At 41.4% G+C, this 14,318-nt stretch overlaps 1 protein-coding gene across 2 annotated transcripts in view; it reads right to left on the bottom strand.

Annotated features, from left to right (window-relative positions):
* The window catches only part of Apba1 (amyloid beta precursor protein binding family A member 1), a 210,699-nt gene that overhangs the window by 27,929 nt on the left and 168,452 nt on the right, over positions 1–14,318 (bottom strand). For both annotated transcript variants that reach the window (XM_048332822.1, XM_048332813.1), the window contains 3 exons: positions 10,621–10,716; positions 6,409–6,448; positions 2,786–2,931 (listed from right to left, as the gene is read on the bottom strand). In XM_048332822.1, the coding sequence (XP_048188779.1) occupies positions 2,786–2,931; positions 6,409–6,448; positions 10,621–10,716 (282 nt within the window). The remainder of the gene's footprint in view (positions 1–2,785; positions 2,932–6,408; positions 6,449–10,620; positions 10,717–14,318) is intronic.

Below are 14,318 nucleotides of genomic sequence, written 5' to 3'. Positions count from 1 at the left end.
AGAGTGAAAGGTTTAAAAACCTTCCAGTTTGGTTGGAAAAGAAGATGTATAAAATTGGAGTTAAATGCAGGCATGGTTTCCAAAGAGATTAGCACCAGTGACAAAAAGCCAAGTACTTTATATGAGGGCAACTCAATGATGTAAAAGTATAAATTCAGTTGAAAGACTTCCACTACTGCCCAGCTCACAGAGGGCCACTCAAGAAGTCATTTCCCAGGATCCATTATACCAGGCTCAGGCGCTTAGAGATTGCTGGAATCCAAGGGGGCTAGGCTACTACTCAAGCTGGTGCCAGACATTGGATTCATCTATATGATGTTACAGGGGTGAAAAGGATTCCACCTAGAATTCAAAGAAAAGCCCAGGAGGCCAGGCAGTGTTTAGCAGGGACAGACTCCCTGTTGGGGCAGCCCCTGAAAGGGTTATGTGTAATATAAAGTTGTGAAAGTGAAGATAAAGATGTGACGGAGGCACCAGAAAACTAGAGGGGACAGGAATGTAGACTCTAAGCTGAGGAAAACTGCAGTCAATGAGCAGAGCTAACCTAAGAGAGAAGCCATGTGGGCTACAAATGGCAAGGTCATGGACGGCAACTGCTCAAGCCATTTAGAGCTTATGTGATATGAACATATGCCATGGATGCTGGACACAGACTTATGAGATGTAATGTTTACCCTGCTGGTTTTGATCTGATTTCTTTCTACTTTTCTTTTTCTTTCTACTTTTCTATTATTCCATTCTGGAGTTGGAATGTTGACCCTGTACCATTTTATGTTGGAAATATGTAAGGTGCTTGTTGATTTTTTACAGGTGCTCACAGCTAAGAGTTTTCCTTGAGTCTCAGAGAAGACTCTGGGATGGAACTTTTTAAATTACTATCTTTTCTTGGTACTGGAGATCAGAATTAGGGCTTCATACATTCTGGGTAAGCACTCTACCACTGAGATATCATCTCCAGCATAGGCTTAAAACTTTTGAGCAATGCCAAGGCTGTTGAGATTTTGGGAAAGGAATCGGTGCATTTTCAGTTATATACAGGATAGTTACATCATGTTTGATGCAATTACGACTTTGTTGCTGTTATTCAGATCAAATATGGTATCAGGAGATGCGTTTTGAGTTATCAAGTTGACAAGGGTAAATTTGTGATGGTGAATCTTATTAACTTGATTGGATTAAGAGACATCTAGGAGATTAATGAAGCACACCACTGGTGCACCTATAAAAGTTTCCAGAAAGGATCTGGATGATACAGCAATGGAAGGCTTAAGGCCAGCCATGAATGTGGGCAGCAGTGTCCAACAGTGTCCAGATGGAACAAAGTGGAAGGAGAAAGCCTACTCCTGTAGGCATGCTCTCTCTTTGCTTCCCCTCTGCAATGAAGTGAGCAACTGTGCTTTTCCACCATGATGTTCTGACTCACTACAGCTCACAAACAACTGGGCATGGACTGAGTTGAAACTGTTTCTCTAAGGTATTTGTCACAATGATGACAAACTAACACAAGGCTCAAAGTCATCATAGTTATGGGAGCAATAGAATTAGATATTTGCTATTCACTACATGGCAGATCCTGGGCATGTAACTGACTCTCACAGCAATCCTCTTAGGTAACAGGCCTGTAAGTGCCTCTCTTTTTCCTGCTGTCTGATAATATTTTCACCTGAGGACTCACCTGCACTCCTGTATCACTTCTCATCTAACATCTGTCTTCCCTACTCTGGTATTCTATATGACTTCTGGTTTCATCCTCTTTGCATCTGTGCTTTTGAGCTTGAGGGAAAGGACCTTACTTCATCCAGTGCTATTTTTCCACCCTAGAGGCCCTACCGTCATGCACACAGAGGAACTTAAGGAATATTTTTGCTCTGATGAACAGATTCAAAGCTCTCACTCACTGTGTTCTATTTGTCCTTCTTTATCATTTTACCATGCCTTGGGAATGTATGAAAGAAGGCATGAAAAGCAGAAGAGCTTCTTATGGTAGGAATGAATTTTGACCAGCTGAAACTGGATAAAACCAATTTGGTGAGGTCTAACTTTCTTCACATTGCTGGAAAGGTGTCTCTCTCTGTGCTGGGGGCATGATGGCATTTGGATGGTATGAATGCTCATTAAGTGTCTTGGTGTGCCTCTAATTATAGGTCATTTTGGAATTATGGTAGAGATTCTAGAGCTCTGCATTTCCACAATACTGGACTGATTCTGGGTAGTTCAAATTAGTTGTGAATGATTTATGCCAGATATAAACTGGCCCATGCTGGATCCAACAGGCTAGCTCCATTTAATTCATGATAAAACAGAATGAAAGCAGCCATGACTATTTTAAAGCCTGGTTAGTTTTGCATTGGATGGTTCAGATTCTTCAGGTTGGATTTGACCAAATTGTTCATTTTACTTGAAGCCAGCCAGTTCAAAAGCAGTGCCACCTGGTATGAACCCACTGTAACACGAATGTTCAAGTCCCTCGCCTCTAGTTGTCCATGGAAATACATAGTTATACCTCACATCTGGGGCAAAATACTCAGCACGACATCCTTCCTCATATCTATTTTTCAAAGATAATAATCATATGGACTTTTTCTTAACACCAACCTAAATAATGTTTGTATTTAAAGACTCAACTAAATGTTGCTAATCCTTGTTTAGACCATGTGCAGGGTCATGAATATGCTCCTTCCTGTGATGTCATCCACTTTCTAAGCATGGACTAGACAAAGAGATGTGGGCTGACACTATGGACTGCCCATCACCCCCCTCTCCCCAACCACAAAGACCTCCTTACCTTAATCCTGCTCACTGCTTCCTGTGCCTGCATCATGCGCACATTTTTGGAGGGAGTTTTGTCTGACAGCAGCTGGGTAGAGCCAAGGTAATTGGCAGCAAAAATGATTCCATCGATCAAGTCTTCAGGGTCGCAAGGTCCAGGGACTGTAACAGCAAGAACCACAGTGGTAAGTGCAGCCACTCTAAGTGGAGCCCACTACATCCATAATGGTGCCCTGCCCTCCCCACATGCACTGCTGACGTAGTTAACCTGCTGACCTAAGGTATCCGTGTCTGCCAGCACTCACCCCGCCTGTTCAAATGAAAGGCACAACTTCTCAGAATCACTTATTTTATCCACACTGTTTACTGTGAGTAATGATGCAAGAATTTACTTAACTAAGAAACAAAGTTCAGTGATAAAGAATGCTGTTTCTCCTGCTAAGACTGATGTCTTTGGGGATAAACCATGTCATACTCATCCTTGACTTTTGTGTCATAGTGTCTTTCATCTTGAGGACATCAGCTAGATGCTTGGAGAGTAAAATGGATAGGTGAATGGAAGACCATCTTCTTGGAAAGCATCATTTTATGGAACTTCCTAATTTTTTTTGCCACCAATTCCTTGCCACCTGTTTTCCTTCTCTGGTTTATAATGGAGGAGAAATTTTTATACACCAGAAAAAAGAGATATTTGTTTTAGAGTATATGGATTTTTATAATGGCTTCTGACTTCAGTTCTGCAAGACAGGTAAAATTCCAAATTTATGGCTCCATGCACCAATTTTCCCAGTTTACAGACCATAATGTTCCTGGCCTCACACATAGGTCAATTCCAAGGAAAACTGAAAGTCTGTTTTCATTCAACAGCCTAATAAACTAAATCACAGTTTTAAATATTTTAAATAGAGGCATCTGAGTGTGACCAGAGTCACTTATAAATTGTATCCCTGATTAAAACATGCCTGAGTTGATTATATAACTTTATAATTATGAACTAGAAAAGGCATTTAAATTTCTAATCTGTACTTTCAGCTGGGTGACAGTGGTTCATGTCTGTAATCCTAGCTACGCAGGAGGCTGAGATCTGAGGATAGTGGTTGGAAGCCAGTGTGAGACTCTTATTTCCAATGAACTAAAAAATGCCAGAAGTGGAGGTAGGGCTCAAGTGGTAGAATGCTAGCCTGGAACAATAAAGCTCATTGAGCTCAAGCCCCAGGACCAGCATGCACATAGGCATGCATGCATTAACACCCCTGCCCCCGCAAAAAAACAACAGCCCCCAAAGCACACAGATATACACTCTCTTTGACTTGAGTGACAGATCTTGAGAGACTAAATATACCTTTTTACTCACTCTTGAAACCTTAGGGTCTTATATTCAGTAACTTAAAATGGAAACAACTGGCTTTCCCTCTTGGAGGACTTAAATGGAAATGTTTATTATTTTTATTTTGACCATTTGGTTCATCTTGAGATTATATAGGAAACACAGTTGCCTCCCACTGTCAGCAACTGACCAGGGCATAGACTTAAAATATCCCATTCGTTTTTCTAAAACAAAAGTTGGTGGTCTAAATGTAGACTTCAGAGGTGCTTTGGAGGCAGGCACTGGTGGCTCATACCTGCAGTCCTAGCTATTCAGGAGGCTGAGCTCTGGGGGATGGAGGTTTAAAGTCAGTTTGGGCAGAAGAGTCCTTGAGGTTACATCCCCAATTAATGTGCCAAGTGCTGAACTGGGCTCAAGTGGTAAATCGCCAGCTGTGGGCAAGGAACCTGTTAATTGTGTTATTCTCAGTTTTAACAGGGAAGACTTCTAGGCCAACACTGCTGTGGTGTCCAGACCACCATTCTCCAACCACAGGCTGGCAATCAACATTCTTTTCAACAGCCATGTGGTTCTCGCCTTGAAACTGTTATGAATGGAGGAAGAGATCAGGTTATTTACAATGTATAGTTTTGGTTGTATAGCTAGGAAGCACTGATCCAATAAACAGATAGATGTGTTTGGGCTACACACACATTCTGTTTGATCTCTATGAAAGACTGTCTCCTATAAAAAGTTCCTACGGATGGATTTACAATGGAACTTGATCATTTTTTGTCAACCAAATATAGAGAAAAAGATCTCATCAGCGATAACTTTTTATAATGTTAAAAAGAAAAACAAAATTAACTCACCTTTTCTATGAGTCTTGTAATATCATGTATTCATGTCTGATTGAGCTAAATAGGTCCCTTTTTCAACCAAAATCAGAAATGTGCGTACACAGGCATATGTAGGAACAATCCCCCAAATATTTAAATAACTATATAAAGATGCAAACACTACATAGATAAAGGACACAGGTTTTAAGCTTGAGATTATGATCTTAGACCATTTATCTTTCAGGGAAATTGACAAGTGAACATCACTGTATCATAACAAAAAATAAAAAGAACTATTATTATAATTTCTCTGTAGGTTTGGTGTTGACAGATTTTAAAAAAGAATTTAGAGCTGGGTGTGGTGTTGCACAGGATCTTAGGACATAGAGGCAGAAGGATCTCAAGTTCCAAGCCAGCCTGGGGAACGTACCTAAAGTCATCTCAAAAAATTTTTTGCAGAAGTGAGTTTTTCTAAGGTATGCTCCTGGGATTTCAATTTCACAAAAAGGATGCAAATAATTTCCAGGTTAGTCAGTTAAAAACCTCAACTAGTTAAACCAAAACTAAGTTTGTTCTGGGTTTCAGATGTGAGGCTCATGAAGTTTCATGAGTCCTGTTCACTTATTCCAAACCACCCCCACTGTTTGTTCACACACAGGATCCAAAGGCTGGCTATGGCCTCCTGAGGAAGCACCTACTATTCCCTTGCTAGAGCATTTGTGTCACTTGTAGCCAAAGCCTCCCAGGCCTCCTAACTGGGTGCCATCATGAAGAAAATAAGTTCACAAGCAGTTGTGGAAGCCCACAGAGAACACGGTTCCAGAGAGAATTGTGGAGTCAGCCCACCCATTCATCACCTGGTTCTGCAATGTCCTGATGCCTTAATAGCTCATCCAAGCAAGAGATGAGAATTACTGGGAAGGTCTTTCTATACAGAGGACTAAAATATTTCTACCTTCAAGTTTGTTTCAACTTGAACTCTCCTGAAAGCATGTAAGAAGCACATAGGGATAGAAATAAGGAAACTTTCAGCTTCATGATCTCATAAGAGGCCCATAGCAATTGAACTTTTACTAGGAATTTGTGGCCTGCCTTCCTTCCTTCCTTCCTTCCTTCCTTCCTTCCTTCCTTCCTTCCTTCCTTCCTTCCTTCCTTCCTTCCTTCCTTCCTTCTCTCCATCCCTCTCTCTTCCTTTCTTCCATGTATGTATATACGTATGTATTTGAGTGTTGGGGATTGAGCTAAGGGCCTCGTGTTCTCACTCAGCTTTGTTTTACTCACAGCTGGCACACTTAGCCATGCTTCTACTCCAGCATTTTGGTGGTTATTTAGAGGTAAGAATCTCTAGGACTCTTCTGCCCAGGCAGCCTCCAAATCACAATCCTCAGACTGAAGAAGGCTCTTGAGTAGTTAGGAATACAGGCATGAACCTCTAACACATGCTAAAATATTAATGAATGATTTTGTGCCCAATATTTTCTTTTCAGCTCTTACCTTCAACGTAGGTTGGGAATGAAGCCAAGCTTTTTCTTGACTGTAATTAAGACAAAGAGGTTTCAAAAAGGGCACGATGAAATATGCATTAACACAACTATCCATGAAACATGGAAAAGAAATACATCACCGTTGGCATTTGTTAACCAGTGATCGACCATTTTTCATTAGAGAAAGTAAATTGTGGATAAACTTATGCATTTATTATTAAAGGTCATTTACAACCCAGAACAGTCCATTCAGATTTTAATAAGCCACTACATTTTGGGGAAAAGTATATGTCAGCTTGAAAATGACCCACAGACTAAAATCTATAATCAGCAATAGCAATGAGAAGGGCATGATCTGCATTCTTAGGAACCTGTACCACGTGAAAAACAGTTGACTAGTAAAAGCACCAACAGTATGATTGCATACTTAAATGAAGAATCCCCTTGAAAAATTCTGTTTTAGGTCTTTGCTGCAAAGAATTTCTGAGTTAAAAACTTGTATTCGATTTTTTTCCTCTTCCTTTCATCTCTTATGGATTGATTTGAAGAATCCCATTATATAAATTAGTCTGTGTTTCCTTAAAAATGAGATCACACAAAAAGAGAAGAGACATTACAAATTCTGGAACTTTATTAAGTAACATGTTATAGCAGATGCCAGTCTTGTTGGAAGTTGGCTGATAAGCTAGAAAGCTTGTTCAACCCAACTGGCTGACAGTTTAAATGCAAGCACTTGGTGGGGGGGTGGGGCGGTGAAAAACTTGCCAGTGTCTCCTTTAAGAACAAATGTCCTAGATAAAACTCCATTTGATAATAAAAAGGGGAAGGAAATTCATTTTTACTTCAAACTAACAGGACAAGTAGCTGGAATGTCTGGGGTAGAGTGACAGCAAGTACTGGAGGAGAGCTCATGTGAAAGATGAGGTCCTGAAATGGGGAAAAGGGGTTTGGAGAGTCAAGGTTTCCACTGCTGAGAAGCTCTCAGGTATCATGATGATGAAATGTACACCTCTTAGAGAAGGGGCAGCTAGCCCAGCATTGCCACTCAATAGCTTGACCTGGATAGAGGGTCTGCCCTGGGGAGGCTGGTGGACTGGATGAGAGGGCTCTGGCATTGTACATAGTGCTCTTTACTGGGGGAAAAAAAAAGGAGAATGCAAAGGCATGATTAGTTAAGACTTGCCATTTTTTATTGCCATGTGGAAAATTTGGAGCATGTAAAGGAACCTTGTCTTAAAGCGAACTGAAATTCAGGATAGTAACAAGAATTCCACACGAATCACATAGTAGGTCACACGGCGGCAATTTTCAGAATACCTCCTGCAGACTCGCTCACGAGATATAAAAGAAAATAGCTCCTTGAACTAATGAAGCTGAGTCTCTTGGGCACAGGACCAAAATACTGTCAGCTGCTAAGGCAGTGCATACCAGGAGCAAGCCAGAGTATATGAGCAGGAGGAAAGGAATTCCAACTTCTATCATGTTGTACATTTATTTTACTTTCCACTTACTTAAGTGAAAACACAAGCCCCATTGAGTGTCAGTAGCTAAGACTACCTCTGCTATATATATATATATATATATATATATATATATATATTTTTTTTTTTTAATAAGGCTAGAACTTAGTATCTGATGCTGGCTTTCACTCATTGGCTGGGGATCTATGACTTGAGCCACACCTCCTATCGCATCTCTTGAAGAAAACACTCAGCTGAATTCACGGTAGGCAGATGGAAGTTAGCTTCTTCACAAGGAATAAACATTCTAAGATTATTATTTTTCCCTCCACATGCCCTTGACCCTAGCAGTCAGAGCTTTGGGGTAAGGAGAGGTCACATAATCAAGATGGTATAGTCTCCAGATACATCCAAGAAAGCAATTCAGAATTTCTTGGGCTACTTTTCTTAATGTTAATTTTAAAGACATTGTGCAGAAGCTACTGAAGAATTACTTTATCTAGAGTTATAAAAGCTGTTTTATTTAGAGCTATAACAGTGATCATTGGGTATGTTCACGTATTTGTTATTTATGAGCTCGTGACTAGCTTTTCTTCAGTCTCTGGGAGAATAAATTTTTTTAAAAGGAATTTTCTGCAAGAATCTGTAATTATTGCACACAAAGCGGGTGTTCATTATTTCTGAGGATATACAGAAACATGCAGCAAGTCTTACAGGAACAGAGAAACTAAAACATTTGCCTTGCTTATTTTCTCTGCCGCACAACCAAAGGCTGACGTTTGGTCAATCCTTTGTTTTCTCATACATGACCTCAGATCAACATCAGTGGACCCTTGGCCACTCAAGAACCAAGAAAGTTGTATTTAAAAAGTTAAAGGCTGAGACTCTCTGGGTGCTTGGGGGTGCAAACACCTGCCACTCTAGGGTAGCAGATCCTCAAAGTTAAGAGCCTGGGCCAACGGAACTTCTGGATTCAAATCCTGGTTGGTCACTTGTGAGCTCTGTGACCTCAGGTCACTTAACTGACCCTTCAGCTGTCTCCACTCACAAATGAGGGTGATGATATCTGCCTTATAATTGTCCTCAGGATTAAATAAGGTATAACCTAGCATTTGCTCAGCCTGGTGCTCATCACACCATGATACTCAGTAACTAACAATGCCCAATTCTGCTGTCATTGCAGCTATGACTCTTCTCCTTGTCTTCATGCCCCATGTGCTATGAATGAAGGCTGAAGCAAATGCAATGTGGGGTAAGGCAGAAACTATGGCACTGTCACTTGTGTTCTAGTAGTCTAGGGTCTGAGGAGAGACCAGAGAAAAAAGTGGTGTATCTCCAGTCTAAATCTAACGTTGGTGTCACCTCAGAGAAAGTTTCTCTATGCTTGTTTAACACAGGGTAAGAAAATATATACATCTCCCTCACATCAATAGTATGTGATACTTCAACAGTCTGTGATACTTCAAGGGTTAAACTTGGTGAGCAATCTTTCACCCAGGTTTCACCAGATTTTTTTCTTCCATTTAACATGCAAAACCATGACACAATGAGTCTTTAATCCAGAGTGGGGAATGTCATGTAAGACCAGACAATTCATTTGATATGTAATAAGACAGACACATATGCTTCTTCTCATTGGCTGCCCGAGAGGCCTGGCTGCCTAACTTGTTAATTTTATATGACCTGTCAATGATGTTCTAAATATCCAAATGGCCCTTGGCAGAAACAAGCCTCTCTAGCCCATATGGTTTACCTCTTTAACACACATCCTTAGTGTTGGTGAGGGAGCATTTACATTTAGAGCAAGCTGAGCTCACACAGATTGTGTGGGCCAATATTTACATGATTCTGGTGCTCAAATAGGTAGGATGGCTGCCCCCTGGGTGTAAAAGGACACTGGGTGCTAAAGAAGGAAGTGGATCCCCCTCAGGGAAAAACACCTGTTCTTTTGTAGCTCCAGAAACCTTAGGAGGAGCAAGTAGCATCTCACTGAAATATCTTCTGTCAGAGTTTACCTTAAGTAGGATGAATATACAACTTGTCCCAAAGGGATGCCTTAAGTGCTATTCTATCCAAGTAGCTTCCAGCCACATGTGGCTATTTAAGTTCATGTGAGCATCCATCCTTCTGGCCACATTTCAAGGGCCTGGCAGGTAGATGAGACTGGTGAGTATACTAATGGACTGTACAGAAGGACAGCATCCTCCAATGATGTCTGAGAAAGTCATGTTGGATGCTCTGCTGTAGACAGAGCAAGCACGGGGCGGGGGGGAACGCAACAGTCACCTAATTGGTACTTATATGAGAGAGCCTGGTGGTGGGCTTCTCTGGTCTACTGCATGGACAAACGATGTGAACTGGAATCACAGTGGCCAATCTATGGTACCAGAAGTCAAATATTGACAGGTGGAAGGGTCCTGGGATGTGGAGTGGTTGGTGTTCAATAGCCAATGCTGTCCAATAGAACTTTGTGCAGTGATCCTAGTGTTCTACATGTCCTGTTCACTGTGGAAGCCACTAGCCACTGTGGCTCTAGTGTGCCTGAGGATACAGCATTTTCATTTTGTTCATTCATTGAAATAGACACCTTGGTTCGTAGCTACCAGGCTGGATGCCATGGCTTTAGTAGATGGACCACACATTGGAGAGATCAGACTCTTCCTCTCCAGAGTAATCTAGGTCAGGAGCTCTGGAAAGGGCTGGAGGAATCACACAGCAGTGTTAGAATGCAGCAAAACAGGCTGGTGGCCAGGACACCCTACCTCTTTATTTGTGGAGGCTTCCGCGGGGTCACTGGGATGAAGGGGTGTGCTCGATGACTCTGCACCCAGGGGCGAGGAGCTGCCAGGAGACGGAGACTGAAACACAGCAACAGCACAGACAGCAGTGAGAACAAGCAGAACACTGCTGAAGGACACTCCAGGGTGGGGACAGCCCTTTGGAAAGGAACTGCCAGTACACAGGATGGGCCTGGGGCACTCAAGCTTTACTTTTGAACCTCTGCCATTTCTTGAAAGGAATTTTAGAGCTGGGGGTCATTTTCTCCCTCAGGCTCACTGTTGAGAGAGAAAACATGTCAAACTTCAGGTCCTACACATAAGTTATTATTATTTTTGGTCAATCCTGGGGCTTGAACTTAGGGCCTGGGCATTGTTCCTGAGCGTCTCTTACTCAAGGCACTCTACCACTTGGGCCATCACACCACTTCTGGCCTTTTCTGTTTATGTGGTACTAAGGAATCGATCCCAGGGCTTCATGCATACTAGGCAAACACTCTACCACTAAGCCACAGTCCCAGCTCCTAATTTTTTTCTTAAGAAAAATTACAAATACTTAGCATACCAAATTGTCTTGTAAAACTGCCTAAGATGGTATGAGTAAAAAAGTAAAAACTGAAGCATGTCTTAATAATTGTTATTAAGGTGCTGTGCAGAGAGGTTACTATTTTACAATTCAGGTAATATGTACATTTCTCCTTTGGTCAATGTCACCCCTTCCTTTGCTTTCCCCCAGTGCAGCATATCTTTTTAAAGAAGCAGCTGGGTATGATTTTGATGACTGGAAACTTCTCCACCTGGGTTTTCCTGGCTGACTCAGAAGTCACATATGTTGTGTGATTTGATCTATGGGCCACTAAAAATTCAGAGAAATGTCAGCATTTCAGCATAAGACACATAACGTTGGATGATTCTGGAATGGTTGAGATCCTTTGTCAAGTGATATGTTTGAGTTTAATTTTATTATTTATTTATTTATTTATTTTTTATTATTATTATTTTTTTTTACCAGTCCTGGGGCTTGGCTCAGGGCCTGGGCAATGTCCCTGGCTTCTTTTTGCTCAAGGCTAGCACTCTGCCACTTGAGCCACAGCGCCACTTCTGGCCATTTTCTATATATGTGGTGCTGAGGAATTGAACCCAGGGCTTCATGCATGCTAGACCAGCATTCTACCATTAAGCCACATTCCCAGCCCAAGTGATATGTTTGAAAACAAAGTGGTTTTGGATTCAGGATCCCCGCTGGGTGTGATGGAGCCTCGGGTGTAGCTGAGTACAGGCTGGCCCTGTTGGAAGTGATCATGTCCCAGTGCACAGAATACAGCAGGTACACCGTTAATGTCTGCTGGGTGAATGGCCAAATAAGCGGGCACAGGGACGGGATGGACACAGGCTCTAAGAATATCCCCAAGTTGATACAAGAACATGTCTACATGTTTGAAAGCATCTTGGGAGACAAAGGACATCTTCAAGGGAGCCAGAGAAGATCAAGAAGATGGCACTTTTGAGAGCAAGATGCTGAGTGATGTACCACAGCAGGCAGAAAACACACAGGAAACATTCTCTTGGGAAGTGTGTGGATGTGAGGGAGGCACTAGCATTTGCTTGAATCTACGTCTAGTAGTAAAATACTTTGACATGGAAAGGGAGGATGTTTCACAAAGCAGAGGTACTGCAGGCAGAGGGCAAGGTAACTGATAAAAAGGACCTTAGAGAACATTATGTAAAATTGGAAGAAAAAAAAAAAACCCAACTCCCTTTTTTGTCTCCCAAGTTGTGAATTATAGAGACTATAAGGAGTCACCAAATGAATCAAATGATGTGAAATGCATGATTATTATTCAGACCCAGAGGTTGTATGGTTCCAGCCTCTGGCCATGTTATTACCTGATTCAAGGCAGGGAGGTGAGGAACAGCGAGCCCTTTAAATAGTCACATGCAGAAACGGATGCTTTGTAGTTGAGCCACAGAGCAGGCACAGGGGAACAACAGACATAAAATACCCTGACCCCATGGCCTCTGGCCATGGTAAAGCAGCCATGCCTGCCTTTAAAAAGCAGCACACGTGATTTTTCATTCAGCACCCAGGAGAGTTGGTGGGTACTTACTGATTTAGCACTGTTTGGCCTACTCAAAATTAATGTAGGAAAGTATGAGAATTTAATGCCTTTACATTTCCACAGCTTTTTTTTCTTCAAATTTAAAGAGCTTCCTTTGATATTTATGGCTCATTTCTTTCCTCCAAGTAATTTTCTCTGTCACAAAGATTTTAAGGGTCTAGTCCCTGGGGAAGCTAGTTGGATTGGATTTTCTTTAACTACTTAGTTTCAGGACTATGAAACACCTTCATTAAAAAAATGTGTCTTGAAGAGTTTTTTCTTCCCAGACTGGCTTTGAGCCATGATCTTCAGATCTCACTCTAATGAGTAGCTAATGAAATGGTTATATAAAAAATTATAATCCCTCACAAGTCATTATGACTTAAAAACATTTTTTTCTAAAAATGTACATATAGTTAGAATTTGAAGCTAGCTGTTAAAGTTAAGCTTCTTGGTGTGTTTTTTGTTTGTTTGTTTGTTTTTACAATTTCTCCAGTGGAGAAGACACAATCTTTTCCTGCCATAATGCCCAGGACTTGGAAGGCCCCAGATCAAACTCTGGTGATTTGCTGAAGTAAATATGAATCAACTCTATGGAGTTTTCATAGCCACTAGGATTTGGCTTTCCAACATGAGAATCCATTTTCAGAAGCACAATGTGATTGATTACAGGGAAGATGACATTTCCCCCTTAAAAATGACAGCTATTTTAATTTTATATGTGGTTGGGTAGGTAAAATTGTATCTTAAGTTTCAGGAGAAAGAAGTAGTTACACACTCAAGATGCCCTGGCATCTGGCAGGAGGAGCAACAGTGCCCAGACACATACAAAATACTCAACCATTCGCAGGTCTTTCACAATCCCAACCATTACAAAAACCATTTTGTCTCTCCAGGAGAGCATTAACCAGGCCAGAACCCAATCCTAGATGTGTTCCTTTCATCTCATCTGGTTCTCTTCCCCATTCAAATTTCATTCACGGATAAAGTGAAAAAGCAAACAGAAGGCTCTATAAAATCATAGCACAAAAATTTCACACTAACTCCTAAGCCCTCACACTCATTATGGCGTATTAGGGAGAACAGTTCATGAGGGGCTGAGGTGTGTGTGTGTGTGTGTATAATCTAGAATTATTGCGTGCAACTTTGGGCATGGCCACTGTCTATACAAGAAAGCATTCTGGGAAAATAGGGTTGGGGATGAGGCCATTATGATGATTAATTTGCAGAAGAGACTTCTATGCACCTGCCCTAAGCAGTGTGTTAATTCATAGCACAGCTTGTGCAGAGTAGGATATTCAGTGAAAGACCCCTGGCAACTCTAACTCTAGCCCACTTCGATGGGTTCCAGTGAACTGGTCCCTATCATGCAAGGAGAAACCCAGTGACTGAGCTATTTACTAATTTTACATAAGTGGACCACCTCACAGATACTGAGGACAAGGTGTGTCTGGCTTTTTCTTTTTCATAAGACTAACATGAACAAGCTCATGCACCTTTTCCACTAGACTTCTTGCTCAGTGCCTACTCCCTCTTATTTTGAGTGGCTTAAAACAACTGCCAAGTACAGCATCCTCAATTTGG

The sequence above is a fragment of the Perognathus longimembris genome, chromosome 1 (assembly GCF_023159225.1).
Source record: "Perognathus longimembris pacificus isolate PPM17 chromosome 1, ASM2315922v1, whole genome shotgun sequence".
NCBI classification, from domain to species: Eukaryota; Metazoa; Chordata; class Mammalia; order Rodentia; family Heteromyidae; genus Perognathus; species Perognathus longimembris.
This window is presented reverse-complemented; position numbering and strand designations above follow the sequence as displayed.